The sequence below is a fragment of the Mauremys reevesii genome, linkage group 2, assembly GCF_016161935.1.
Source record: "Mauremys reevesii isolate NIE-2019 linkage group 2, ASM1616193v1, whole genome shotgun sequence".
In the NCBI taxonomy this organism is placed as follows: Eukaryota; Metazoa; Chordata; order Testudines; family Geoemydidae; genus Mauremys; species Mauremys reevesii.
Genome location: NC_052624.1, coordinates 213,125,911 through 213,153,701, shown reverse-complemented (window position 1 = coordinate 213,153,701; position 27,791 = coordinate 213,125,911). Strand labels below are relative to the sequence as shown.

The 27,791-nt window shown below is 41.9% G+C and overlaps 1 protein-coding gene across 2 annotated transcripts in view; it reads left to right on the top strand.

The window, feature by feature from the left end:
* The first annotated feature begins 2,095 nt into the window (after positions 1–2,095).
* The window catches only part of GAREM1 (GRB2 associated regulator of MAPK1 subtype 1), a 124,448-nt gene continuing 98,752 nt past the window's right edge, over positions 2,096–27,791 (top strand). The window contains exon 1 of one of the 2 annotated variants that reach the window (XM_039527851.1): positions 2,096–2,578. In XM_039527851.1, the coding sequence (XP_039383785.1) occupies positions 2,458–2,578 (121 nt within the window). In that variant the 5' untranslated portion in view covers positions 2,096–2,457. The remainder of the gene's footprint in view (positions 2,579–27,791) is intronic. The other variant, XM_039527849.1, reaches the window with a different exon arrangement.

Genomic DNA, 27,791 nt, shown 5'->3' with positions numbered 1-27,791 from the left:
AGATCGAACAATTGAGGCACAGGCTCAAACCACACTGTCCTATGGGAAGCAAACAATCTAACCTAGGTTTGTCTGTAGCACAATAGGTCTCAAAACTGCTGCCTTTAGGATTGTGCAGTTTGTACTTCTTTCTGCAGCTGACACATCTTGATGTTCAGAGCAAGTGGAGGGGGTAAATCTATGGATGGTCCTTCCTCCTCCCCACCCATTTGAGTTTGCTTGCTGTCCAGGGGGCACTAGCAGAGATTGCAAATCTGGCCCCTTTGTGGGATGTTTGAAGGGCTACAAGGAGGGAGAAGGCTCCTTGCCATCTTACCTCTTTTGTGCACTAGCAGAAGGATCAGCCACAGTCTGGGTCAATTGTAATGCAATCCACCCAACCTAATTAATAAAATCAGAGTTCTGACAACAAAGTGAACACAGTAAACTCATCACATTATACAATATAATGACTTAGAGTTAGTTCCTCCATTGATTTGTTTTATTTATGGATTTAAAACAGTTCTCCATTGCCTAGCAATCTGCACATCCTACACTCATTGTAAAGAATCACAATGTTACATAAAATACGGGTTCTCCAAAATAAAGACTTCATAACAAAATCCCTTCTGAAAAGAAGTCTAATGGTTGGTTTAAAAACATAATTGAACAGATAAATTTCATGCCATGATAACCAAACATATGTTTAATATTCCCATATGTAATAATCATAAGTCAAAATTCCTGATCTAATCATCTTCATGTCCTAAATATGCAAACATTATCACAAGTGAAAACTGAAAAACTGATCTATGGCTTAATTGGATATCTTTCCTAATGTGATGTGAATTCCACAGGCAAAATCTCCAACACTGAATTAAATGGTGAAGAGATTTAATGCAAACTCCTATAAATCCAAATTGCTGTGATAAGAGGAGTGAAACTGCTGAATATTTGTCTACCTGTGTTTGTACAGCATGTAGCAGCACAAGGTGGTCCTGGTCCCTGACTAGGGCTCTTAGTCACTACAGTAATACAAATAATAATAATAAATAATACTTAGTTTAAACACAAAAGTATATTCAAAGGGATCTGTTGTCTTCCCTCCATGTACAGGGAAATAAAAAAATGGAAATCTCATATCTGTGAAGAGAAGAGAGCCCAGAGAGTTGTTTCTCTTAAAATACACACAATTTATGTTAAAGGAAATTACATATTGTATATACTTTGTGTCAGTCTGTGTTCTTTTTGCTGCTTAAGAGGTTTTGCTAACAAAAATTCTGGGAACTCACTGCAGGATAGCACTCTGAACAATTTTCAAAGCTCAAACACTTTGTAAAATTAGTAGCATTATCTTTCCAGATGTGGAATTTGCTTTTGAAATTATGCAAACCCACTTGCACATTTTACTGTTAACTGGTGTAAAAGAGGACAAAGTGCCCTTTAAGACTTCACTGTTCTACAGGAGAATCATAAGTTTGGGGGGTCTTTGTAGCCAGTGTCTTTTTTGAAGTTTATGGTTTAACATTTTATAAAATACCATCTCTAGAGATTAGATGTAGATGTTTGCAGATGGGTGATGAAATACAGGTTATGCAAACAAACCCCAAAGCCTGGAGCAGACTCAGAGGCGGAGTTTAGGTGCTCAAGCAATGATCAATAAGGCAAACCACTTTATCCCACTGGGAAGAAGAAATATGTAACCGCTAGTTGGGACAGCAACCTTTTAGTTGGCTGTTTAGGGCCACAGCGGCTCCTGCTGCTGTGTAAACAGCAGTTATTACTCCCGACCCAGGGCTCTCTAAGAGCTTTACAGCGGTTATCCCATTTCACAGCTGGGAACGGGAGATGCAGAGCGTGTCAAAGCAAGTCAGTGGCCAAGCTGGGCATTGACCCCTGGGCAGTACTGTAGGGCAAATGTACGCCCTGCTCTATTGATGTCTCTCAGGAGCTGCGCCCGCCAAGCCGCAGCCCGGGGGCTGCCTGCTAGGGGCTCCAGGCTGGCGGCTGCAGGTTGCCGGAGCGGTCAGAGGGGGGAGCGAGCGGGACAGACTTTGCACGGAGCTCCGGTGCCAGAGCCTCCCCCGTTCAGGGAGAGCAGGAGGGAGCCAGCCAGCCAGCCCGGCACTTTCCTTTTGGGAGCGGGGAGGAGCAGCAGCTGCGCAGGCGTCTCTCGCACCCTGGTGATTAGTCAGTGCTGGGATGGCGTTTCCTGGGCCAGTCGCAGCTGCGAGCCGAGCGGGGAGCAGCCCCGGGGGGCTGGAGGAGCAGCCGCAGCCGCTGGGCGGGTGTCACCTTGCGCTTCGCCAAGCTTAGCATGTCCCGGGGAAGCGGAGGCGGAGGCGGCGGCGGCAGCAGCAGCAGCCGCCGCTGAGCAAGGCGAGCTCCGTCCTGTTGGCTGCAGCACCCTGGCGGGCAGGAGCCGCAGCCGCCTGCCAGCCTGACTCCCCCTCCCCGGGCCCGGAGGCGGAAGGGAAGATGGACCCGGGCCCCTCGCTGGGATCCTGTCTCAAGGATGTGAAGTGGAGCGCGGTGTCCGTCCCCTTGGACCAGCTGGTTAGCACCTACCGGCTGCCCCAGCTCGTGCGGCTGGACAGCGGTGAGTAAAGCGCCGGGCCGGGCGGGGGGACAGGGCTGGGAACAGCAGCCGCCCATTAACTATTAACTTCTGCAGACTCGGCGGGCGGGAATGGTTCCTCCTGCGCATCCCGCGCCTGCAAGGCAGGGGGAGACTCCCCGGAGCGCGCGGCGCGGCCCCCTGCACAGCCGGGGGGCTGCCCGACCCGGGGCACAGGCGCGAGCTGACTTGCCCGGGGACCCCCAGCTTGCCACGGGCAGAGCTGCGGACAGAACCTAGTCGTAGCCCGCCGCCCTTTGGTCCAGCGCTTCTCCAGCTCTTCCATCCGCCCAAGTCCAGGGGTCCTCCCAGTGACTTGGGTCCCAGCACGTTTCCTTGCGGCCTGCTCTCATCTCTGGGGCCACAAGCCTCTGCCAGGGCTGGATTGTGACAGGGGTGTGTGGAATCCCTCTTTTTCAGTTAGCCTTGGTTTGCAAAAAAGGTCTTGAATGCTTTCTGGCAGGAACTGCATGTCTCTTGTGGGTCTGGGTCTGCTTCATTTATTGGGGTGCAAGTAATCCATCATGAACTGTGGAAAATGCAGAAGTCAGGAGATGTTTATAAGGCTAAGGATTAGCTCCAAGTGTTTCTAGCCTGGAAAAATGTTACCCCCATAAAATTCAGATTCTGAGGGTCGGGAGAACTGCTACAACATACTAAAACTGCATTCGTTTTGCACTCTTAAACCAGACATCTCTGCTTATTAGATGTTACAGTAAAGTTTTTGCTCTTTCACCATTTTCTTTCTGTAGTCTACTGGTTTAAACAAATTGGATCGTGCTCCTTTGTGTGCCTGAGTTTGGGGAAGCTCAGTGAGTCCAATGTAATGTCAGTATAGAGTCTTTGAGAGTAAAAAAATACATGATTAAAATACAGGAAGACATTTGCAACACCTAAGGCTCAATCCTGTGATTACATGTTGTAGAACCTACATCAAGGCCAAAGTAAAAGGAATATTAAATAAACCAAGTAGTCTAAGCCATAAATGTTCATCATGTTAATGTTGATTGAAAGGGCAACAGACAGTTTTTTGTTTGTTTTTTTAAAAAACAAAACATAAGAAGTCTGTGAATCTCAAAGAAAAGGAACTTTTTATTACTATTTACTTGTATGCTAACCTACAGTCTCTAGGTCAGCATATTATTTTCTATTAAAATCTGGAAATTAGAGGTTATGCCCCTGACAGAATGGCTAGTAGAGCAACATGCTACTACATGAGACGAGAAGTTGGGAATGGTATTTGGTATTGCTTTTCCTTGAAGGTTTGGAGTGTCATGGAAATAATCATAGATTTTCAGAGACCAGCAACTGGTGGTCATAAAAGTATTATTATGCCAGTCACAGACAGAGAGTTCAGGAAGTAGAACTTGGGTGAGAGAGATCAGTCCAGAGAGAGCAGTTCAGGAGGTACAAAAACAATGGCTTCTTCTTGGCCCAATACAAATGTAGGAGTGATTGGTTTTCCCTTGATGTATAGGAAGACAGCTCGTGTTTGGGTGCCTGTTGCAGCAGTTATGGTACTTTCAACATGTCATTTATGAAGTGACATGGAGGGTTGTATGACTTGGTAAAATAATTTGAGTACCAAGTTTTGCATTTGACTTAAAAGTTGTCCTTTTTATGGCTTTGAGACTGGGCCAACAGGCTTAAGTAATATCTCATCTTGCTTTATCTGCTCATCCACACTGCAATCAGCCTATTGCTTACCTGTCCTTATTATAATCCTTAGGTGATGGGAGCCAGAGCTTTTTGTAACTCTGCCCCTTGATTATGCAGTATCTTTCCTATATCGCTTTGTAGTGCTTGTGTCCTGATGGTCAGAAGTAGGGTGAAGAAAAGATTTTCCGCCTTAACTGATGATTAGTTTTATAGTGTTACATCACAGGGCACTGCAATATTTATTTGAAAGCTGCTATGTTAATGTAACTTGTATTGTAGTCACCTTCTGTGACTTGAAGCAGCTAAGATGGCCTCTGACAGTTGTGCTTAATTGTCAGGTTGCTGGAAGCAATTCCAGATGTAGTATGTCTCTTGGTAAATCTCATAATTCTCTCACAGGCTTATGTGGCGTATGCTGCTTCTTCATTTTTGTTGACTTGCCATCATTGTTGATGTGACCTTTTTTGACTACCAAATTCACAGTCCATTTTGGTCAATTTCACAGTCATAGGATTTTAAAAAATCGTAGATTTCAGCTATTTAAATCTGAAATTTCACTGTGTTGTAATTGTAGGGGTCCTGACTGAAAAAGGAGTTGGGGGGGGGGGGTTTGCAAGGTTATTGTAGGGGGGTTGCGGTACTGCTGCCTTTACTGGCCTGATGCTGAGTATCCACAAATCCCATTGTAGTCAATGGGGAGCTGCATGTGCTCTGCCCCCTTTGGAATTCAAGCCACTTTTAGTTAGGTGCCTATATTCAGGTGTCCGAGGTTTAAAATGTTGGCTATTTGAATCTCCTCAACCAGCTGCTTTTCCCTTTTGTTAACTTTTGTTAAAAGTAAACTCTCTTTGGGGGGGAGGTAGGAGAGGGAGTAGGAAGAGGGATTGAGGAGCTGGAGATTTTTTTCATACATCAGTGTTTGTAAGACTTCATTTTTATTGTCTTTGAACAGTTGCTTTCTTGAAGCTTTCTAGCGATGTGGAGATTATTGTAATGTTGTCTTCTCATCTCTTTTGTGATTTAGGTCTTAGGAAAAATGGAATTATTAAATTGTTTGAGTGCAAGAACTTCACTGCTCCGTTGTCAGGGACTGTCTACGCTGTGAGGAGAACCAGGGTGATGCGAATTGCAGAGTGCACCAAAGTGTTGCGGTCTAACCCCCCCACCCCCACCCCCGTGGACACTGCTGGAATGAACTAAAAGCATCCTCTTTCAGACAGGACAGTGTCAATGCGAGCTAAGTACATTTTTAGTTTGCACCAACAGCATCCACACAGGGCATTGAAAGTACAACACTTAGGTACGCTCTGCAGTTTATGCCCCTGTAGTCTGTGCTGTGGCGCAGTATAGACATAGCTTTAGTATCATCATGTCTGATGACTTCAAACTGTGAATAAAGTGAAAATGAATGAATGAAGTCACATTTCTTGTGCCAGAATCGCCTATAACTTAGAATGCAGATATGAACATCCTGGGAGAATGTCCTCTCCAAATAGTTCTGCTTGCTCTGTAATGATGCACAGGAAATGATAAAAATACAGCTGATATGAAACAGAAACATTTATTGTCCAGAATCAAGATCTGAAATATTTACCTAAACTAAAGCTACTTTTGGGTTAGGGAGAGTGGGTTTTTGGTGTTTCCTTGGGGAGGGGAGGAGTGAGGGAAGAAGAAATCTGTCTAGTTATATATAAACTGCACATGTTAGTAGTTAGGCTGTGACATCTCACCTCAAACTGAAATTAAAAGATATATATTCATAGCTTCTGATGAAAACTGGGATAGTTCAAGCTGATAGGAATATTTAGCTCCAATTTCTAAATAGCTTGCACTTGCTAATTCATCATAATGCCGCTAAAGTGGTTAGTCCTCTGAAATACAGAATGGTCCTTACAGTATTTACCATCTTTATTTCAGATGCTGTTGGTTTTGTGTCTTTATTAAGTGCCCATTGCCATAGCAATTGCCAGTATTTTTTTAAAAAAAGCTCCATTGTCACCTTAACAAGTGACAGTACTTAGACTGCTATTACCATGCATGTTGCCAGTATGTCTTAACAGGCTAAATATTAATAGAAAACCCAAGGTAACCAAATGCAAACACAACTAACAAACACTAAACCCAATGAATAAGCATTACATCCTGTCTTGGGGCTCACTAAATTGGCTCTGTCAGACCAAGGAGAACAAGTTTCAAAGACAGTAAGAACTGGATGAGAGAATCCTGCCTCCACCCCCTGAATTACACTCTAGGAGATGGAATCCTGGCCTCATTGAAGTCAGTGGGAGTTTTGCCATTAACTTCCAAGGGGAAAGGATTGCATCCCAGGATCCAACAGCAAAAGTACCTTTATATGACCTTGACTCGCACTGCAGGGTATTAGGCGAGAGCAGGTCTCTGAGGTAATGGTGTCTCAGCCCATTCAGGGATTATAAATAGACAACAAAATACGGTACTTAACTTTAGACCTTTCTGGTGAGTTATAATACTACCTTCTTTATCTGCTAACTGAGTCAAAGCTCCATGTAGAGCTTATCCTTATTTTCTCAAGTTTTTGACATTTCTGGTAGCACTGGTGTAGTCTAAGGATAATCTCGGAAGCCGGAAGAAAAATGCTTTTAAAGACTAAGAAGTGGAAAATTATGCTTTGGTTAAAGAGTTAAACTGCATGGCTTTTTGGCAGCAAATGGTGAACTCCATGTCTGGCATTCAAATCCAGCTTTTGTTTTTAAATAGGAAAATTCAATGTCCTACTGTTGTCTTATTTATTAGGACCCCTGTCATCCTAGCACCATTGTTAATTTTTGACAGTTTACTATTGTTTGTTTTTTATCCCCAAGGAGGGACCTAGGACCACATTCCCTCTCAATTCCAGAGACTGGTCTCTCTAGCGATGAGATCACTATCACTGCAGTCTGCTTGTACTCATCCTGTGGATAAAAATATTTCCCAGTGTCGTCAGCTATTTAACAATCATCACTCCAGAAAAAATATTTAAAACGAATGATACTAGTGTTTTTAAAATCAAACATCCTGGCACTAGTCTGGCTGGGTAGATAGCCCAGCTTGAGGCACCACTGTTCAGAAGTCACTTTTGGCTGTTCGCTGAGCCTAACTGAGAGCATCCCTCTGAATTCTTCTGGAGATATAGTGACCTATCAACACTAAGTTATTAAGACTCAGAGGGAAATAATTTCTTTTGACCCGAAGCATAAATGCAATATTTGTGGTTGCTTTAAGGCAGACTGACTGAATTATGATGTTGATTTCAAGGAGGGAAAGCCTATGAAAAGGAGGGGTTGTGTAAAATACCTTATGAACCCTGATTAAACTGTCTCTTAAATAACTGTACTGGGAGATACTTTACTTGATGCCTGATCTGGCTAAGCTTGAGGTTGCCATGTTGCTGCTTGGGAGGAACAGGCTTTATTTATTACATTGTAAATCCTGTCCTCAATGAGGTACCCCACCAGAGGTAACCTATTTTTAAAAAGATGTTTAGAATCATAATAAGCGATTAGAAATTAGAGATGGAAAAGACCTCTATCTACTCCATTCCCCTGTTAGTGCAAGATTGTTCCTTACTGCATGTGAAGTGTTTAGTCTAGTTCTAAATGATAAGATAGTGTTGTTTGGTTTCGAGACAGAACATCACACTAAACAGAACAGTTTGACTATGTACATAGTGAACAATTCACATTGCATCCTTTTACAAACTCAGGGATATCCCTGAAATTGAGCAATGGTTTTATACTAAGAATTTCACTCCTCCTGAGGTTTGAGTGTGGTATCGTTTATTGTGGATAATCTTCCTTCAAGAAACTATTGCAAAGTGCTTAGGTGGACTGTAGTATTTGGAGGAGGTGGTACTAACCAGTTTGGAAAAACTAAAGTAGATCAAAAAGATGTGAGCCCCTTGGAATATGCGTGATCCAAACACTCATGCTGTGTGAGGGAAGCTATTGTACAGTGTGCAGGTAGGTGACGGTTCAGTGGGTAGGTAAAGCCTCCAGTTAGGAGAAGGCAAAAAGACAGGATGTACTTTGAAACTAGTGAAAGCTTACCTATGACCTGACTTTTTTCCCATAAGCATTGAGCAGCTCTGAAAAATCAGACCATTAATGTTTGAATTGCACATACATCAATGCACACAATATAATCTTCCACCCTCTGCCCCACATACATACTTTCCCTCGTGGTCTGCTGATTCCATCATGACAATTGAGTGAAAAAGCAGATGGCTGCCTGCCCCTAACCAGTGCTTGCTGTATTTTCCTTTCCAACAGGCAGAAACGTGTTCCAGAAACACTTTAGTGAAAAAGCTTTTAAATTGTTTCAAGTCTGCTCTACCTTAGGGCATCTATGAAAATGATAGTGCCCTCCTGGAGTTGGAGTCCAAGTAACTTGGCAACACCTATTCTCAAGAGTAGAACAATCTTCCAGATGAGGTGGACATGAGTTGACTAATGTATCTCTGAATTTTAAAGCTAAAAACCCTTGTTGTTTGAGCCTCTTGTTCAGAAGCAACTTCAGATACAATAGTGTGTACTGTATGTTCTTGAATCAATATGCTACTTCTATTATTGTGGGCTCTTGATAATGCTCTGCCATGGTAGTCAAGGATTCAAAACAGTTTGTCCTGAGCTGTTATTTTCACGTGCTTATAAGTGCTCAGATATCACAGGGGATGGTACCTAGATAAAGGCACAAAATAGATCTTCTGGGCTGAAATTTCGCACTCTTGACCTGTACACAAAGATTACCTTTTTAAAATAAAATATCTAAGGAACATCTCTCCAGCAAATTCTTTAGTTCAAGAGTAAAAGAAAAACTACTTTTTTTTTTTTAAAATGATGGCTCTGTTTTTTAATTATTATTTTTATTAAAAGAAATTTGACCAAGTCTTCTGGGAGATTTAGTGCATTGGCTTGGTTTAATCTTTTAAAATATCACTTAGGGCTGTGGTTCTCACCTTTTTTCATTTGCAAACCCCTTTGGAAATTTCGAATGTGGACCCCTTTGGAAATCTATTGCATGTGTATATATAGTTGAATTCTGTTCAGTTAGTTTTCAGTCCCTTAGAGCAGGGATTCTCAAACTTCATTTCACCGCGACCCCCAACAACAAAAATTAATACACGACCCAGGAGTTGGGACCGAAACCTGAGCCCGCCTAAGCCCCATTACTTGGGGGAGGAGGGGAAAGCCCGAGTAGGGGTGGGTCAAAGCCAAAGCGCTTCAGCCCCAGGCAGGGGGCCTGTAACCTGAGCCACGCTGCCCAGGGCTGAAGCCCTCAAGCTTTGGCTTCTGCCCTGCCTCGTGGGGCCCTAGGGTTGCTAGGTGTCCGATTTTTTGACCGGAACACCCCATCAGGGACCCTGGTGGCTCAGGTCAGCACTGCTGACTGGGCCATTAATGGTCTGGCCAGTGATGCAGTGGGGTTAAGGCAAGCTTCCTGTCTGCCATGGCTCTTTGAGGCTCCTGGAAGCAGCGGCATGTTCCCCCCCCCCTCACTCCCTAGCTCCTATGCGTAGGGGCAGTCAGGGGGTTCTGTGCTGCCTCCGCCCCAAGCGCCAGCTCCGTAGTTCCCATTGGCTGAATTGCAGCCAATGGGAGCTGCGGGGGCTGTGCCTGTGGATGGGGCAGCGCGCAGGGCTGCCTGGCCATGCCTCTGCATAGAAGCCGAGGGAGGGGGGAGTGTGCTGCTGCTTTAGGTAATCGCCAGCCTGCATCTCTGACCCCCTCCTTTGCCCCAACCCACAGTCCTGATGCCCCTTCCACCTTCTGAACCCCTCAATCCCAGCCTGGAGCCCCCTTATGCACCCCAGACCCTTCATCCCCAGCTGGAACCTGCACCCCAACCCCCTGGCCCATCCCTAATGCCCCTCCCACCCTTCAGCCTCAGCCTGGAGCACCCTCCTGCACCCCTAGCTGGAGCTCTCACCCCCCCACACACACCTCAACCCTCTGCCCCAGCCTGGAGCCCCTCCCCCCACACTCCGAATCCCTCAGCCCTAGCCCATAGCCACCTCCTGTACCCCAAATTCCTCATCCCTGGGCCTGCACCCCCCAGCTGGAGCCCCCAGCCTACACCCCAACCACCTGCCCCAGCCCGGAGCCCCCTACCGCACCCTGAACCTCTACTTTCTGGTCCCACCTCGGAACCTGCATCCCGAGCCCCCGCCCGTACTCCAAAACCCAGACCAGAGCCCCCTCCTATACTCCAGAGCCTTAACCCCCAGCTGGAGCCCTCACCCCCTCCTGCACCCGGACTCCCTGAGCCAGCGTGATGAAAATGGGTGAGTGAGGGTGGGGAGAGTGAGCGAGAAGGTGGGGAGATGGAATGAGAGAGGGGTGGGCCTCGGAGATGGGGCAGGGCAAGGGTGTTCGGTTTTGTGCAAGTAAAAAGTTGGCAACGCTATGGGGCTCAGGCTTCGGTCTCCGGCCCTAGCAAGTCTAAGCCAGCCCCAGTGACCCCCTTAAAACAGGGTCATGACCCACCTTGGGGTCCTAACCCGTAGTTTGAGAACTGCTGCCTTAGACATAGTCCAGGGACCCCAGGGTCTGCGGACCACAAGTTGAGAACTACTGACTTAAGGACACAAATTTAAGGTAAACTCAATCAGAAACTAAGATAGGATGCCCAAGTAAGTAGGATAGTTCTTAAGAAACTAAAAAAAAGTGTTGTGCAATGGTTCGTGTATTGTTGTTTCAAATGGTTGTAATAAAGCATGACACAAGGGACTAGCATTAAAACTGACATGGGAAAGAAGTTAATATATTTAATACCTTTATGAGTATTCATCACTCTTGTACTAGTCTGGTGAACTTAAGGGAACATGCTGAAAAGAAATGCTACAGAATATGGGACAACATGGTATAGCAGTTAATTTCAGTAACAGGGACTATGTTCCAGGAATTCCACCTGTGGTTTGACTGCAGCACGAATATTGGTATTTTGGCATAGTGAATAACTAGCTGTCAAGATCTGAGAATCTCTTACAGGAAAATACTCCATATTAATAACACACATACTGCATATGACTCAAAAAACAAACTTTTCATAAAACACTGTGTGCCAAATTACTTAAATCTCTTGAATTTTATATTTATGGTGCTTTCTGTTAGTTTAACTATGCTATTTACATATTATTCTTACTTGTACAGCTGCATTTTCCATACTATATATAGCTCTGTAGTTAGTCATGGTACTTTTATAAGCAAATGTACAATAAAGACAGTGTTCCTGCTCTGAGAGCTTTGTACTGTAATTTAGACTTAAAATACAACACAATGATGAAAGACCATGGTGTGTGAGGAGGTAGGGAAGTATGTTCATGTTGAGCGGATCAAATGTTCCCTAGACTGTTTTGGAGAACTAGCAAATCAACTGCATGTTTTGTAGGGAAAAATCATCCACCCCCATTCATGGAGTGGTGTGAATAACTGGAAGTCACAGAGCTACAGGAACTCCTCACTTAATGTTGTAGTTATGTTCCTGAAAAATGTGACTTTACGTGAAACGATGTTAAGCTGATCCAATTTCCCCATAAGAATTAATGTAAATGCGGGGGTTAGGTTCCAGGGAAATTTTTTTCACCAGACAAAAGACTTATATACACACACCCAGTATAAGTTTTAAACAAACAGTTTCATACTGGTATACAGTGGTGATGATTGTGAAGCTTGGTTGAGGTGGAGGAGTCAGGGGGTGGGATATTTCCCAGGGAATGCCTTACTGCTAAATGAACTAGCAATTGACTGAGCCCTCAAGGGTTAACTCTCAGAACACTCTACAAGGCAGCAGGAAAGGAGGGAGGGCAGACAGAGACACACACCCTGTGTGTGAGAGAAAAAATGTGCATTTCCCCTTAAAGTAGCTGAATCCAGGCTTAAGTACACTGCCTTGTTAACTAAATCAGCTTGCTGAGACCCGCAGCTACTGCCTAGAAGCTCCCACCGTTGGTTGTGTGTCCCCCCTGCTCTATGGAAGATGGGGTAAGCTGGGTGCAGGAGCAGGGGGAGGGGGAGACACCCTGACATTAGCCCTCCTCTTTCCCCCTCCCCCTGTACAGCAAGCAGGAGTCTCTCTGGGAGCAGCACCAAGGCAGAGGGCAGGAGCAGCACATGGCAGTGGGGGGAGGGACAGCTGCTGTGCAGGGAACTTAGGGGGGCTGTTGGTCCACCTTGGTTCCCGCCACTCACCAGCTAGCTGCAACGGGCTGCTCTTCCTGCAAGCAGTGGACCAAACAGGCGGCTGCCAAACGACTGTTTGAAGGGAGCATTTCACAACTTTAAACGAGCATGTTCCCTAATTGATCAGCAACTTAACATCAAAACAACATTAACCGGGACGACTTTAAGTGAGGGGTTCCTGTAATTACATTTAAATTGATTTACAGCCTTATGTCTTTGTTCTTGGAAGAACACTTTCAGAAGCCTTAAATTACTCTCGAGTATCGGTATAAAATTATTGAAAATGCAAACTTCTATTTGCTGAAAAGACCCAAATCTCTCTCTTCCCACCCTCCTCCCACTGAAGGTTATAGCCACATCACACATTTTACATCTGATCATAAAACATTCACTTTTGAAATTGTGCCCATGTAATTGTGTTATGGTCATACTTGTCTGTTCTCAGTCTTCAAATTTGAAACTTGTTCATATTTGTTCTGGGGAAAAAATGTCAAGCCTCTGTGGATGGTGAGTAGGAAAGATGAGGCTCATTGAGAATGTACCTCCCTCAGATCATAATATAAGATATGACTAGCTATGTATGTGTATGGTACCACATAGTGTTCAGAGAGTGGGTGTGGCTAGCAGCAAGCCGCAAAACTACAGCAAGTACCATTCCAGTGTAGGTGAAAGACAGTATATAGGAAAAGGGAACACTTTAATTAAAAAAACAAAAACTATAGTGCTCAGTAGTAAAAGTGCTTTGTGAATTGTGGGTATTATTCTCCCTCGGCCCTCTTAGAGATAGGGAAGTTGGCCATGGAGATTTTTGTTTCTCAGTATTGTATGCTGCTTGACAAAAGTGGAATCTTTTCTCCTTTCCACATTTTTTTAAAAATTGTTACTGTAGAAAAGTTTTAAAAAGATGATAATTTTTTTTACCCTTAATATGCGTTTGAGACTTGGCTTATAGGAAGGATGGTTTGGGTTTCAATAAATACTTCCAGTTTGTAATTGAACAGGAAAAACCATTAAAAGGCTATAAAAAGATGAATTCTTATTCAGAATTAAAGCTATAACTCAGTTTTACCCTTCCTATGGGCATAAGGCAGTAGTCTGAGTTGTGCTGCTTGGGCAATAAAAATGAGATGAGTGTTGTGCACACAGACCTGGTAGAGCTCAGCCTCGTGAGTATCCAGCTAGGGGATTATGGTTGGAGCACAGCACACTGGGCCCCATCTGCTATTTAAGTTTCCTGAGCAGAGTGCAGGCCCTGACTGGGGTTTCTAGGCATACTCTCAGGGTATAGATCCTCTGTCTAGCATCCCCTTCTGAGAGCTGGGATACCAACTGCCCAGACCCTGGGACCAGCGCTAACTCCTCAGACTGCCTTATAGCTTAAGCATGTCCTCTCCCCCTACTCCATATGTGTGGTGCTTTGGGATTACAGTGTCTCCTCTGGGGCACACTATAGTGAAGGCCAGTAGAACTTTGCACAGGATTCTAAACACCATTACTCAGTATATAGCACAAGAGATACACAGACCTAGACAAAATAATAACACCTATATGCATATCCGTGCCTCAGTTTCTTCAGTGCTCTGACGAGTTCTTTGGGTGTGGGCAGAGTCCTCTGGGGGATCCACGATCTTTCTCCTGTAGCTCATGGAGTCCTTCTCCTTCTCAAGATCAGCTCACTTTCCTTTGCCCTTGTTGGTCCTTCAGATAAATAGGACATCTCTCCTATAATAGCATGCCCCTCTCTCCTGCCAAGTGTGTCCTGTGTCTGTCTTTGTGATTCCCTCAAGTTTGTATATCGTGCCATATAGATCTTTTGTTCTGTTGCTGGGGATTGTCCACTTTCCCTCTCCATAGAGAAGTAGGAGGAACTAGCTTCCCAAGTGTTTCCACTTGAGTGGGTAACCCTTTAAGATCTAACAGCCACATGGTTCCCGGTTTGGTAGGCATGTGCTGTTGCCCTTTTCAACAAATGATGGAGGCCACATCGAGGCATTCCATGATTCAACAATTTCTCAACGTAGACATGTTCCCCAAATTATCACACGAGGAGTAATGTAAATGATTTTACTAAAACGAGCTACCCTAACCGTGATGTGCTTTGTTACATTGGAGGCTCTGTGTAACTTTCTGTTTTTGTTTGTTGCCCTGAATGGGGTTGCCTGTGAACAAGAGACCTCCTTAAGCATACGTGAAATTGCAAGCCCTTCTGGCCTCTTTCTCAGTATATGCAGGCTTTGACTTGTGCTGGAAGTCCATATGGAGTTTTGTCTGTCAGTTATTAGTGTACAGTAACATTTCTTCTATTCTAATGCAAACTGATTTTGAGTTTTTGTACCCACTTCCAGAATGAACTAAAAGCACGTGCGGGATATAAAAAACAGTCTAGCTAGAGAGTAATGATGACTTCTTCCTTTGGCCTGCAAAGCTTTACCTGAACACTACCTACCTCAGTTAATTTTTTTTTTGTTTTTGTTTGGGGAGTCTGTCCAAAGTACTGTCAAGTTCAAACAGTGGTCCTGGTGATCTGCAAACAGGGATCAATGCTTCACAACGATAGACTCCCATGAGAAGTGAGCATGACGTCTTTGTTCCCAGCACCATTAGTCCAGAAAGCAAGTGGCCTTGTTATATAATATGCTCAGAGAACATATTCCTGCAAATGGCATTTTAAAATATGAAATATAAATAGCTGACAATAAGACAGCTTAAAACAATTCCTCAGCTTGCTTGCCTTGCTCAGGAAAAGCCTAAATGAATAGATGGGGCTTACAGTAACAAAGTTAGGCTTAATTGGCCCATCAGAGGAAGCACATCCTATATTTTAAGTTTTAGAAGCTAACATGTTCATAATATGGGCCTCCTGTGTCTAAGGAGAGTTAGCAAGTTTCCTAACTGATCTTTGTTTCCAGTCAGCTTCTCCATGCTTGATCCCATTAAGGCAAGTCAAACCATTTTTTTTTTAAATGTTTAGTATTACCAGCCCCAGTCAGCCAAAAATCATGGTACTTCAAAAAGGATAAGTTTGGGGTTCTCTGCCTTTATTTTATTTTGAGCTTTTTTTAGGTTTTCACACTTTCAAGCTTTTCGCAATAGTGACGGCTATAAACTTTTTTAAACGATAGCTGAAATGATCACATAATCATATGACTCGAAAAATGACCCTTCTTAAACCCTAAATATCCGGAGACTTGGATAAAATAGAGTGGGCAACACTGTTTACTTCCAAACATGCTGCTAAATATTGTCAGCTGTTTAATTAAAGGTTTTGTTAAGACTTCTCACAGTAATGCATGAGAAACCATGCTAATGGTTCTGTTCTTGGATCAGGATTGTAGCTAAATGTTATGCACGTACAGTATAGCAAAGTTTGAATTGCCTCCTATGATGAGCAACATTTAAGGAATAGAGTGGTGGCTTAGTACACTTTCTGTTGCCGTCCTGTGTTTTGGAATGCAAGCGGTAACGTTGGGACGTTATTGCAGAGAAAGACTTTTCTGTGTGGTGATGGTGGGAGGGTTGCCTGTGTTGAAAGATTTGCTCCATGTCATTTGGCTTGTGTTCATAAAAAGGAAACACTTCCGATTCTCTGGGATGTTTCTTCAAAAGATTTAAAACAAACACAAACAAAACCTTAATGAAGCCTAGATTGTTACTCTTGGCTTTTCGCTTGGTGGGTCATAAACGCAAACTGAATCAAAACACCAAGGGAGAAATCCTGGCCTCATTGAAAACAATAGGAGATTTGTAATTGATTTCACTGGGGCCAGAATTTACCCCAAGTGTCTTGTTAGCCAGAAATCTGAATACTTAAAATATTTTTTACTTATATTAAGTAGTGGTTTGAACAGAACTTATGAGTCTTTGAAACCCAGGCCTGAAGCTGGAGAAAAGCTTCCATTGGAACAAGCTGGGGTTTTCAATGGTGTTGTGACACAGTAGGAAAAATCAGGCTTCATGTTTATTCACTGGGACTGCTGTAGAACTCTGATCTTAAAGAAACAAAACTTCCCTGTCTCTGCTGGCTGGTGTGAAAGAAGTAGGGGGTAGGTAGTGCAATGGGTGCCAGTGTGAGATAAGCTTGTGTTTGTCTACTGGATTGTATCCAGCACTTGCAGGAGAGTTGGGGACTGACGGGGTGAAAGCTTGATTCCTAAAATAGTTATTAACACTGTGTGACCATACGCAAGGGTGGATCAGGCCCTTAAATAGGAGACCTCAAAGTAACTTATGGGTGCTGCAAGAAGTGTTGTTAGTGATTCTGTAGATGAATACTGAACTGCAGGGGGTTGGGAGTATTATGGCATTTGATGTCTTGTCTCTCAGATGTGATTTTGAAATTTTGTTTCATCTTGACTAGTTGTGCCCACTGAAGATGCTGTTGAGCATGCTGTCTCCCTAAAAATACAGGGTTAACCGTGGTGTCCTAGCTAAATTTCTTGTGATTAGATTGTCTACCTATGATTCCTCTGCTGTTCCATCTGGATGCTGCATTTCCCACTACCAGTTGTGTAGTGCTGCTTTCTCATTTAGCCTAGCAGTGCCTGTATTTGAGGGGCTGGTAAAGTGGGGTAGTTTAGAACTTAGAAAAGAGGAGGGGAATCCCATCTGGGTTCTATTCCCAGCTCTGCCATAGATTCAACTACAACAAAGTTGCATATGTAGATTCATTCTGTCAATTTGGGCAAGTCACTTAGTACTTTAATTTTGACACACCAATGATGTTGCATGCTGGGAACAGCATTGTACTCTAAGGATCTGTGCAACCTTCTTTGCAGGGTATGCTTCCTTGTGTAGGCTCTGTAGCTTTCTTTTCCTGCAAGTTAGTTGCTGTAATTGACATCTCCTCCCCTTAATCAACTGAAGCTGCAGGGTGGTGTCTTTCCAATATGCAAATACAGTACTTGAGCTACAATGCCATTTGGAGTTGTACAAGATCTTTCAAATGTTGGGGCTCTTGTACACTCTTTTCCTTTACTTTCCTTATATAGCAAAGGCCAGTGTATACAACCTTCTGATGTGTTTAACCTTTTATCATTGGCTTCTGTAAGTTAGCAAAGGTTTCTCTCTACGATATTTCACAATTTTTGTAGGCTGCTCTGTCAGCAAAAAAATTGTCAGTAATGGACCTTGACCTTGTTGCAAAACAATTGTTCATTGTCAATTGCATATCTCAGCTTGGCTTGGTTGTTGGCTGGATGATGGCATCATGATGTGTGTCTGTGTAACCATTCCTGTATGGGCTCAACATTCTACTTGCAACATTAGTACTTATGATGCAACCAAATACTTGTAATGGATTCCCAAGGCACAACATTAAGGGTACTAATAATCTGGGTTTTCTTGTGATTAGAAGAACACCATCAATTTAAAAACTACACTTTGTACTTGTTATAAGTTACACTAAAGATTAGAGGGAATCCAGAAAAGATTTTTCACCCAGTTTGCTTACTGTGTGTATTTGATATGACTTTCCTCATTGTTTACCTTCACCTTTTTCTTTTGTTTTTTTGCCAGAAGAACCGACAAGATACACCTTTCCTTTTAAAAAAACACAAATGTGATTGTAAAACCTCAAACCCATAGGGGAATTTAGGGATGGAGGAGCAGATGTGGTACCTGAAACTACTCATAAGAAGTTTGTGTGTGTGTATTTGACTAGATTACAAGTTGATGGTGTCAATTTTAAAGAAAGCATTGGGGCTGTGATCCAACCACCACTCCTGATTGTCTCCGTTAATAAGAACCAAGTATCTTTAAAGAAAATGCCTGAGTGTTAATACATTTGAAATACAGTGCAGTCAGAATGATAGCTTTAAATATTTGTGGATTCTACAGAAAATGTATTGGAAAGACATTAAAGGTTTGAACAATACTGCCAGAAAACTTCGTTACAAACAAGTCTAAGATATACCCACAATTTACATCCCATTCTCTCTGGACCTCTGCCTCAGAAGGTCTTGGTATCCCGAGGATGAGAAAGGGAACTATTTTAACTAATGTTACCATGAGATTCCTTCATCCACTTCTTTCTTCTGACACTGATGACCAAGTCAGATGATGATTCTGTCAGGCACTCTATCCTAATTAGTTCATTTCAAATAAAAAATTAGAATAACTAATACAAAGAGATTTTTCCCATGTGTTGCAAATTGCTTCTGGAATTTAAAACCTTCATTCTTTTTAACTATTCCAGGGTAGACTTGGATTTTAAGTGTTGAAAAACTGAAATGTACATCTAAGTGTGATGCCTTGCTAAAAAGCTTCTGTGTACAACTACATTTCTTTATTGCCCTGTTTACAATTTGAAATAAGAAAATGATAGAAATAGAGGGGGAAACTAAAATCATAGCCTGTCAAACTTGTTCAATTTGTTTCTTCTATACTGAGAGAACTGTTCCCTAAAACGTTCCCACCTGCCCCCTTACACAGTTGTCCTATTAGGTGCTGTAATGTCTCTTGGCAAAAATAAATTCTGATGTGGTCAAGGAACTGAAAACTACAGTGATTTGAAATCCAATAAATGAGTGACAAAACAGCACTGCTGGTCTGAGCAACCAGTAGCAGTTTTAAAGACTGCTATCTTGTGAGCTACTAGAACCAGAAATGACACACCACTGGAGAACTGTGAATCCTGGCTCTGGAGGGTCAGAATCTCTTGAAACTTTAAAATCATCTTATAAAACCTAGTAAAACTAATACCTCTACTTCAACTCCCCTCTTCCAGCCAAGCCTGAGAGGCTGCTGAGTCTCAGGCTGCTGGTGTGCATACAGTGACTGCTTATGGCACTCAAAAGGAGCTATGGCACAGAACAGCTGCTATTAAAAGTGCACCAGGAACTACTTATTACAGCAACAGTTTAGGGGTGTGTGTGTGTGTGAGAGAGAGAGAGAGAGAGACAGATGCTTCATTTTTGTAAAATTATTATAAATGTGTCTGTTAACAGTCAGTGAAATAGCAAAAACATTGAAGGGGTGAGAAGGAATCTTAACAAATTAGGTGAACCCCCCAGTAATGCCCCATATTTATGATTTCTCAGTGCTAGAAATGCTTGTTGTACTATTACACATACTTTCAAACACTTGTTCAGTACCAGTGACCAGAAGGCAAAATTTACAATCCTTGTAGTTCCGAATGTGTTGGTGGTTTTTTCCACATTGTAATGGGTATTGTTTTTCACAACACCAAATGTTTTAATTCTCTCCCCACATTCAAATACTTGTCAAAATGATATAATTCAGTCAAATTCTTATCACAATTTACAGCTGGACTATTCATCAATTTTATTCTTAAACTCTTTTTTGTCCTCATTATAAATCTCTGGAATATGTTTGTATGGAAGAAATATGATGTGCAGCCAGTCAGTGGTGTTCAGATTGGATCCAGGGGGTACTGGATTAAGCAAATAACAACCCCCCCTCCCACCATGGTTCTATAAAATTAAATACTGAATGAAACGTTAATGGATGGTGCTCCCTTCCTGCCCCCCATGGGGGCTGGCCCAGGCCCTGCCTTGCCCCCTTGAATGTTCCTCCATGCCCCCCACAGTTTGGGGAACACTGATCTATGGTCTAAGTTGTTAGCAAACTGTAGTGCTGACTTTTTTTAGTTAAAATTTTGATCTAATCAGAATTAAGCAGGAGAGCAGCTTGCATGTTCGCACTGATATTAAGAGAAATCCTATCCTCTTCATTTTAATACTCCGACTTTACAAGGAATGTGCATTTCTTCTCTCCCTCCCCCCCCATCTAAGTTTTTAAAAGTGGAATTACTCAAATCTTTACTTTTTAACTAAATCTGAAAAAAAAAATCTGAAGGAATAAAGAGGCACCTGTTCTACAAGGGAGAAGTTGCTATGGTAATTCAGTATAACCATGCCGTAGAAATAAAACATGATACATTGGTAACATTCTCCTAGGCCATGAGCTGGATGAGAAATAAACATTGATTAGCCTTTGTCTAGAAAAGGTTGTCATGCTGTTCTCATTTGTGTGTGCTCTTTCCCAGCTGTTAAACCAAAGCTGGGCAGTTTGTGTGTTTGAAACATAGTAACTATTGTTTTAATTATAGCTGTTGATATTTAAATGGAAAAGACTATTTTTATGAGAAATATTGAACTGCTTCTAAATGGCTACATGCTACTGTGCATAGTAGAGATTTTGCCTGTTCTACAGTACTCTGCAGTTTCATGGTAAACCTACCACCAGAATATCACGCTTTCTACATTGTTTCCATCCCTTCTTGTAAATAAGGTCAGAAAAGAGCATGTCCTCCAGTCTTACCCTTAATTTTGCATGAGAATTCACAGTATCACTTCAGTTAACATTTTAGAATCTAATATATTGGCAAGTTGACCATCTCCTTTGGGATTCTATTCCACTGCTCAATTGTTTTGTACTAAGGATTTTTTTTTAAACTTTCCCACCATTGCTAACACCAATGCAATGTTTTTAAAACACTGGCAAAGCTCCTATGGCTGTCAACACCAGTTTACTCTTGTTTGGTGTAAGCAACAGTGAGAAATCTTTTTTCAAAAAAGTCTTGTTTTAGACAAGGCCTGTGAAAAAAATTTTCCTCCCCCCCCGCCTTCCCCCGTTTATAGCTATAGGCCACTGTTTGTCCAGAGACTGTAAGTTGCCTTCACTTGAACAGGTACTGATCATCATTTGCCCCCTCCCCCTTTTTTTAGACTGTAACTTCAGCTCCCCAGAATTCATTTTATTGAAATAAATCATACTTATTATGTTTTTGTTGCCCTTTCTGTACTTTTCTCAACCCTTTTTTACAAAAAAGCTAATTGGATTGCTTAGGGGATTGGTAATGGGATATAGTGCCTTTCAGTTTGGTCAGCTGAAGTCCTAGAACCAAGTGACCAAAATCTGCCCATAGACATGTACATACAGCTCTTGTTGACTTCAATGGGAATTGCACCTCCATATTTAAGGGCAGAATTTGGCCCACTGAACACAGATGGAGGCTATCTTGGCACCACAGGATTGCACTTTAGAGCAGCTCTGTCAGTCAGTATTGGCTCAAGAGTTGCTTGAGGTATGAGAATTGACTATTTCAAAAGAAATACCTATTTGTAGTTTAAAAAAAAATAGTAATATGTGTTGCTGATTTGTAAAGATCGGTCTGAACTTGGATCCAGAGTTTGCAGCTTGAGTCTCTTGCTCATTAATTGGTAAATTCACAGCTACACACTTTTCTTGGGTATCAGCTGATCAGAGGAATAACTAACTAAGTAGGAACCCTAATGCTAGAGGCTGGTCAAACACTGACTGACATGTGGACCCACCAATAAAAGGAGGTATGGATTTTGGGTTTGGCATAATCTAAGGCTGTGTCTAATTCTGTTGCTCTGGGACTGGAATACCATGGTACCGAGTATGGTATAAATACCTAGCTATGGCATGAAGTCTGCCCAGAGGAGATTGAAGCCATCCAATAGGGCTCACAATTTATTCTTTACCAAAAGGCATATAGTCAGCTTCTACAGTGCTGTCAGTTACTAGGGTTCACAATTTAGGGATGATTTTAGACCATGAGCTGCTGTTTCAGCTTTCTTGTGAGAAAGTAAAAAAAGATTCTTCATTGTAGGAAGAGAAACACTTACAAGTTTCAGTGTCTTCAAAAGAAGAATAAGGGATAGTTCTAGGCTCAGTTTCATCTTGGAATGAAGACACAGAAGTGTTTCCTTCAGAATCTTTCTGCTGGAAATATGGTATCTAGTTAATCTAGTTTATTTAAATGGTATCTGTTACCTTTCTCCTTTTTCCCAAACTCTACCTCCATTTTAAATGTCTCCAGAGTAAAAAAAAAAAAATAAATTAATGTTTAAAGGGTGGATATAAACTTTTCACCAAGATGACCAAATGTGGCATTTTAAAATGTTTAGGTTCTTGTAGCTCTGTATTATATTTTCAACAGCATATTTTTGTAAGTGAATGAGTCATGTTGTTCTTCATATTTTGTAAGTAACTTGAATGTCAGTTTACTAGTGCTTGTTGGAATTGAAAAGTGGTCACCTACAATGTGTGTAATGGGCAAGAATGCTGTTTTCTGAAACTTAATGGACCAAAATTTAATTGTTAAACTAGAGCAACCCCATTCACTGACTTTTAAGAGTAGAATGTGATTTTTAACTACTGCAGCAGACATGTAGATGATATTTACTAAACACGCTCAGTTAAATAAAAGCATCTGCTCTTTCACAGTAAAATAGTGCATTCCTGTAAAATACTTTCACCGTTTGCCTTTTTGGTAGGATGCATGAAGCCATATAACTCTACATAAACACACGTCTGTCCACTGACCCCCAAATCCTTAGTATGAAAGAATGGAGTTCATACTGAATATATTCTACCCCGAAAGCTTTAGTTTACAGTTAAAATTGTTGGAGGCCAGTTCCTAACACAATCACTTAAAATCGAGGAAATTCAGTTCAGGTAATGAGCACATCCACACCAACTTCCAATGATATGACTGGCCACTGAAACATCCTAATGCCCAAACTCTCACTTCTTTCAGTTCCGGCATATGACCAACCATGGTGCTCTCATCCAATTCTGAACAATTGCACTCAAACTTAAAACCTGATCTTGGTGTGAGATCCTACTGGTAGTGGAGCTTTTCTCTTTTAACAAAAGCTGACTGAGAGAATTCCAGGTTTATGGATCTTGGGTAGCAGATAGAATACCTCTGGTCGGGGCTCTAGGGGTATGTCTGTGTAGATTTGTTCCTGTGCTATAGCAGGGCGTTTCTTGAGCAGATGGTGTAGTTTCTTTCCTGGAAAACGATTCCTCACTCTCTGACCTTGGTAGGCAGGCCAGTCTTTGTTTATAGACAGCCCTCAACCTGAAGCAAATACCAGCAACTACACACCACACCATAGAAACACTAACCTAGGAACCAATCCCTGTAACAAACCCCGTTGCCTACTCTGTCCCCATAACTACTCTAGCAACACTTTCGGAGGACCCAACCACATGAGCCACAGCATCAGGGGCTCACTCACCTGCACATCTACTAATGTGATATATGCCATCATGTGCCAGCACTGCCCCTCTGCCATGTACATGGGCCAAACTGGACAGTCTCCATGTAAAAGAATAAATGGACATAAATCAGACATCAGGAATGGTAACATACAAAAACCAGTAGGAGAACACTTCAGTCTTCCTGGACATTCAATAGATTTAAAAGTAGCCATCCTTCAACAAAAAAACTTCAAAAACAGACTTCAAAGAGAAACTGCCGAGCTACAATTCATTTGCAAACGTAACACCATTAATTTGGGAGTGGCTGGCTCACTACAAAACCAATTTTCCCTCTCTTGGTATTGACACCTCCTCATCAATTATTGGGAGTGGACCACATCCGCCCTGACTGAATTGGCCTTGTCAACACTGGTTTTCCACTTGTAAGGTAACTCCCTTCTCTTCATGTGTCAATATATTTATGCCTGTATCTGTAACTTTAACTCCATGCATCTGAAGTGAGGTTTTTTTACCCATGAAAGCTTATGCCCAAATAAATCTCTTTAGTCATTAAGGTGCCACCAGACTCCTCATTGTTTGTTTTTGTGGATACAGACTAACATGGCTATCCCTCTGATACTCTACACTCCTAGTCCCCACCCAGTTTTAATTAATACAGTAAACATTGACAAATCACTTCATGAGAACCATAAAGGAAACAATTCTTGTGTGTCTGTCTGTGTGCTTTGCTGAGTATATCTTTTTTTTCATACTGTACAAGGATGACCTCTGAAATTCCTGATCATTACACTCAAGCTTTTTATTTGTGTATTGTTTTGAAATTTATAACTTTGAACACTCAGTGACAGAAAAAGGTGTGCAAGGTATGCTTTGTACTGCCTTCAAACATCATGGACTGTAGCCAGTGAAACTAGTAAAATACTAGTTCATTCCATATGGTCATGATCATTATATTTACTGTAGGACAAAATAATTGCTTGTTGCCAATTACTATAAAAAGCATGAATGTAACCATATGAACTGTAAGTCTGCCTTAACCAGATATTGAATCTGTTATTGGATGTCTTCCTGTAAAATCTTCTCTTTTTCAAACACACCAGTTCTAATTTGCTGTGTGTGACAGAAATATTTGAAGAGAAGTTTTGTATATTAGCAGTTAGCTTGTGATCAGAGTAGGCAAGATACCAGAGGGTGAAGATTCTAGAAAGGCTGTATGTGTGTGCACGTGCACCTGAGGTTCTTATGCCAATTACCTGACGTTACTTCAAAAACAGGGTGGGACTTGAGGCCATTCCCCTACAGTGAAGCAAGTTTGCCATTTCCTCCCCAGACTCCCTCTCACCCCCCTCACTTGCTCAGGAACAACCATGCTCAGGAGTGGGTGTCATAATGAAAGTAGAAGAAATTATATTAAGTAAACAGACTCCATCTGTTCATTGGAATATCAAGGACTGTGATAAATGTACCACTTAAAATTCAGTTCTGAATACCAATCCTTATATTGAAGCCACCTTTTCTCTCTAGACTACAAATGGTGAGGACATACTAGAATAAAGTAGCAGGTGCTAAAGGACTGTTTAATCTAGTGGAGAAGAACATAACAGGAACTGTAAATTGAAGCCAGATAAATTTAAATGAGAAACGAGGCACACATTTTTAACCATGACAAATCGGAACAAACTACCAAGGGTTGTAGTGGATTCTCCATGTCCTGAAATCTTCAAGACTGGATGTTTTTCCGCAAGATGTTGTTTAGCCAAATGCAAGCTATTGCGTTTAATACAAGAGTAAGTGGATTAAATTCTTTGACCTGTTTTATACACGAGGTCAAACTAGATTACCTAATGTCCTCTTTGGTCTTAAATCTATGAATTCACACAGAACACGTCTTTAAAATGTGTAGGTGGGTGGTACTTTGACGGAATGGGAGCATGAAATGCGGCAGGATTAGAACAGGTGGTGGCCATTGCAAACGGAGTATTAGAAGTTGCCTGTTACACTTTACATAGTCCTGTTTGCCTATATCTCCTTTGTGGAGGGTCTCAGCAGGGAAAATAAAAACAGTTCAAGATGGTGAAAGTATGAGAAATTCTGCGCTAATTATCTGCATGGAAGAACGTGAAGGATCCAGTTCCAGGAGTGGAGATGGTATATGAGCTTCTGTAGTAGTTGAGGGGAATATGCATTTCCAAACTTGATAGCAAGGTTGAAAGAGGACTTGCTTTATGAAAGATTTTTGGCCATGATTGGTGGGGAACGGGGAAAATAAAACCTAAAATTGTTGGCATTTTTGCCCCACTACTCCTGGCCTGTGTTGGTTACACATCAGACTCCTGCAGTGCCCAGTGATCCATGACAGGAAGCATTTAGGATGAGAAGTAGGGGTTGCTGTGTGGTATTAAACAGCTCTAACTTTCTCCACACATTGTTTGGTGAAATGTGAGCTTTATATTTATAGAGAACTATGAAAATACAATGCACAAAGACAGAGTTTGACTTCAGGTAAATAATAAACATACTGGCCTGATACCAATCAGATGGGTGTATCTGTCTGTGTTCATGCTGATAGAATTTCAGGATCACAGTCTCCGTTTATTTCATGACTCTAAATACTGTGATAAACTGCAAAGATTGGAATTTAGTTTCTTTCTCTGATTTTTAAAGGCATTGTAATAGTCAGCATGAATTTGCCTTAAGGCTCTTCCCTATGCGTTAAGTAGAAAGACTGAATGTGATTGAAGATAGGTAAGAGCAACATGCTATAGAGGAGACAGAGTATGGCACATAGACTGTCGGATACACTGTAATGTAAATGCTATGGCCCCAGAACCCAGTGTGTGAGGTATTGTAACAACGCCATCTTCTCTGTGGCCCTTTTTTTTTAAACTCATTATGGGGTCTATTGCTCTTTGAAAGTTGTATTGCACCTTCTCGTCTGCCAGTTTGAATGGCCATGTGACATGACTCTCACAGGCACTGTGCATGCCAAACACTTCCATCCTGACCAGGAATAGTGAGTGGCATGTGCATCTGAAATTTGGCAGGGACAAAGGAGATGTAGAGGCTGGACAGTTATGGGGGAAATGAACTGGGAGTGTTTGGGATGGGCTTGATAGCTGCCAATGGATGAATGAAGGGCATCTGCCAAAACAACATAAGCAAAGGTCATCTTTACATATCTTGCTCATCTTGAATTTTCATTTACTTCAGCATTAGAAAACTTTGGCATAAAGACTGCAGGAATTGCCAACTGGGTAGTGAGTGGGAAGAGAGTAGAATAGCTAAACTGAAATAACTTTCCACCCCCAGGAGTATATCCAATGACCTGTTCACCATAACTGATATGGCTGCAAATTCTTGTAGAACAGTCTAGAGCACCAAATGAAAGTCATCCTCTGAATGGACTGAACCTGTGGGAGGAGATATGCTAATTTCAGATGTTAATGTTGTAAACTCAAAATATCTTTGCATATAGGAATAACTGACTTGTTACTGTCTGTAAACTTGTGAAAATTATTTGGTATCCTCTTATCTAGGACACTTATAACAGTGCAGTATATTTTGTGTGTAACTTGTTATACCTCGGTCTATGATGCCTGTTTAAAATGCTTTACTAAATAGGATTAAAGCAAGCATTAGTGCTACAGAAGTGTTGATCTGAATACATTCTTTAATGGAAATGACAGGTGATGCTTACCAACTACATCTGTATGTAGTAAGTTTAGATTTCTGTGTGACAGCACCATGTCATGGTCATTTATCCTCAGAGGTGTTTGTTCCACTGCTATCTTTTTGATCAGAACGTGGATCCACTGCAGTACAATAGGAGATACTTAATCAGTCTTATAAGTGCTTCTGCTCTTCAGTGTGCAGAATTGTGCTTTCTTGTATTTTATGATTGAGCATATAATTGCAAAGGTGGATGATGAAATGGACCTTTTGTTTAGAAACAAAATACCTTGGTTGTGTAACTCCATAATTCTCAATAACAATGTTGATTTTGTACAGACAATTCCAGTGTGTTCTTTAATAAGGCTCATCATTGTATTTGGGGTGGGGAAGTCTTCTTTTGTTCTGTTCCCTCTCACCACTTGCCGCAAACCCCCCAGTAAAGTATGAGTAAGCACACTGGTTATCTCTGTATTTTGAAGCTGAAAATGTCATGTGCTTCTCATTAAGAGAACTAAATAAAAATAAATGGAGGCCAAACAGTCTGCTCATTCTAGCTTTCTTCATAAGAACCCTAGAGTTGCTGCTGAATAACTGAATTACATTTTTCTAGTATTCATATGCTAGTATTTAATTTTATTTTCTCAAGTTGTAAGAGTAAATTGCTAAATGAA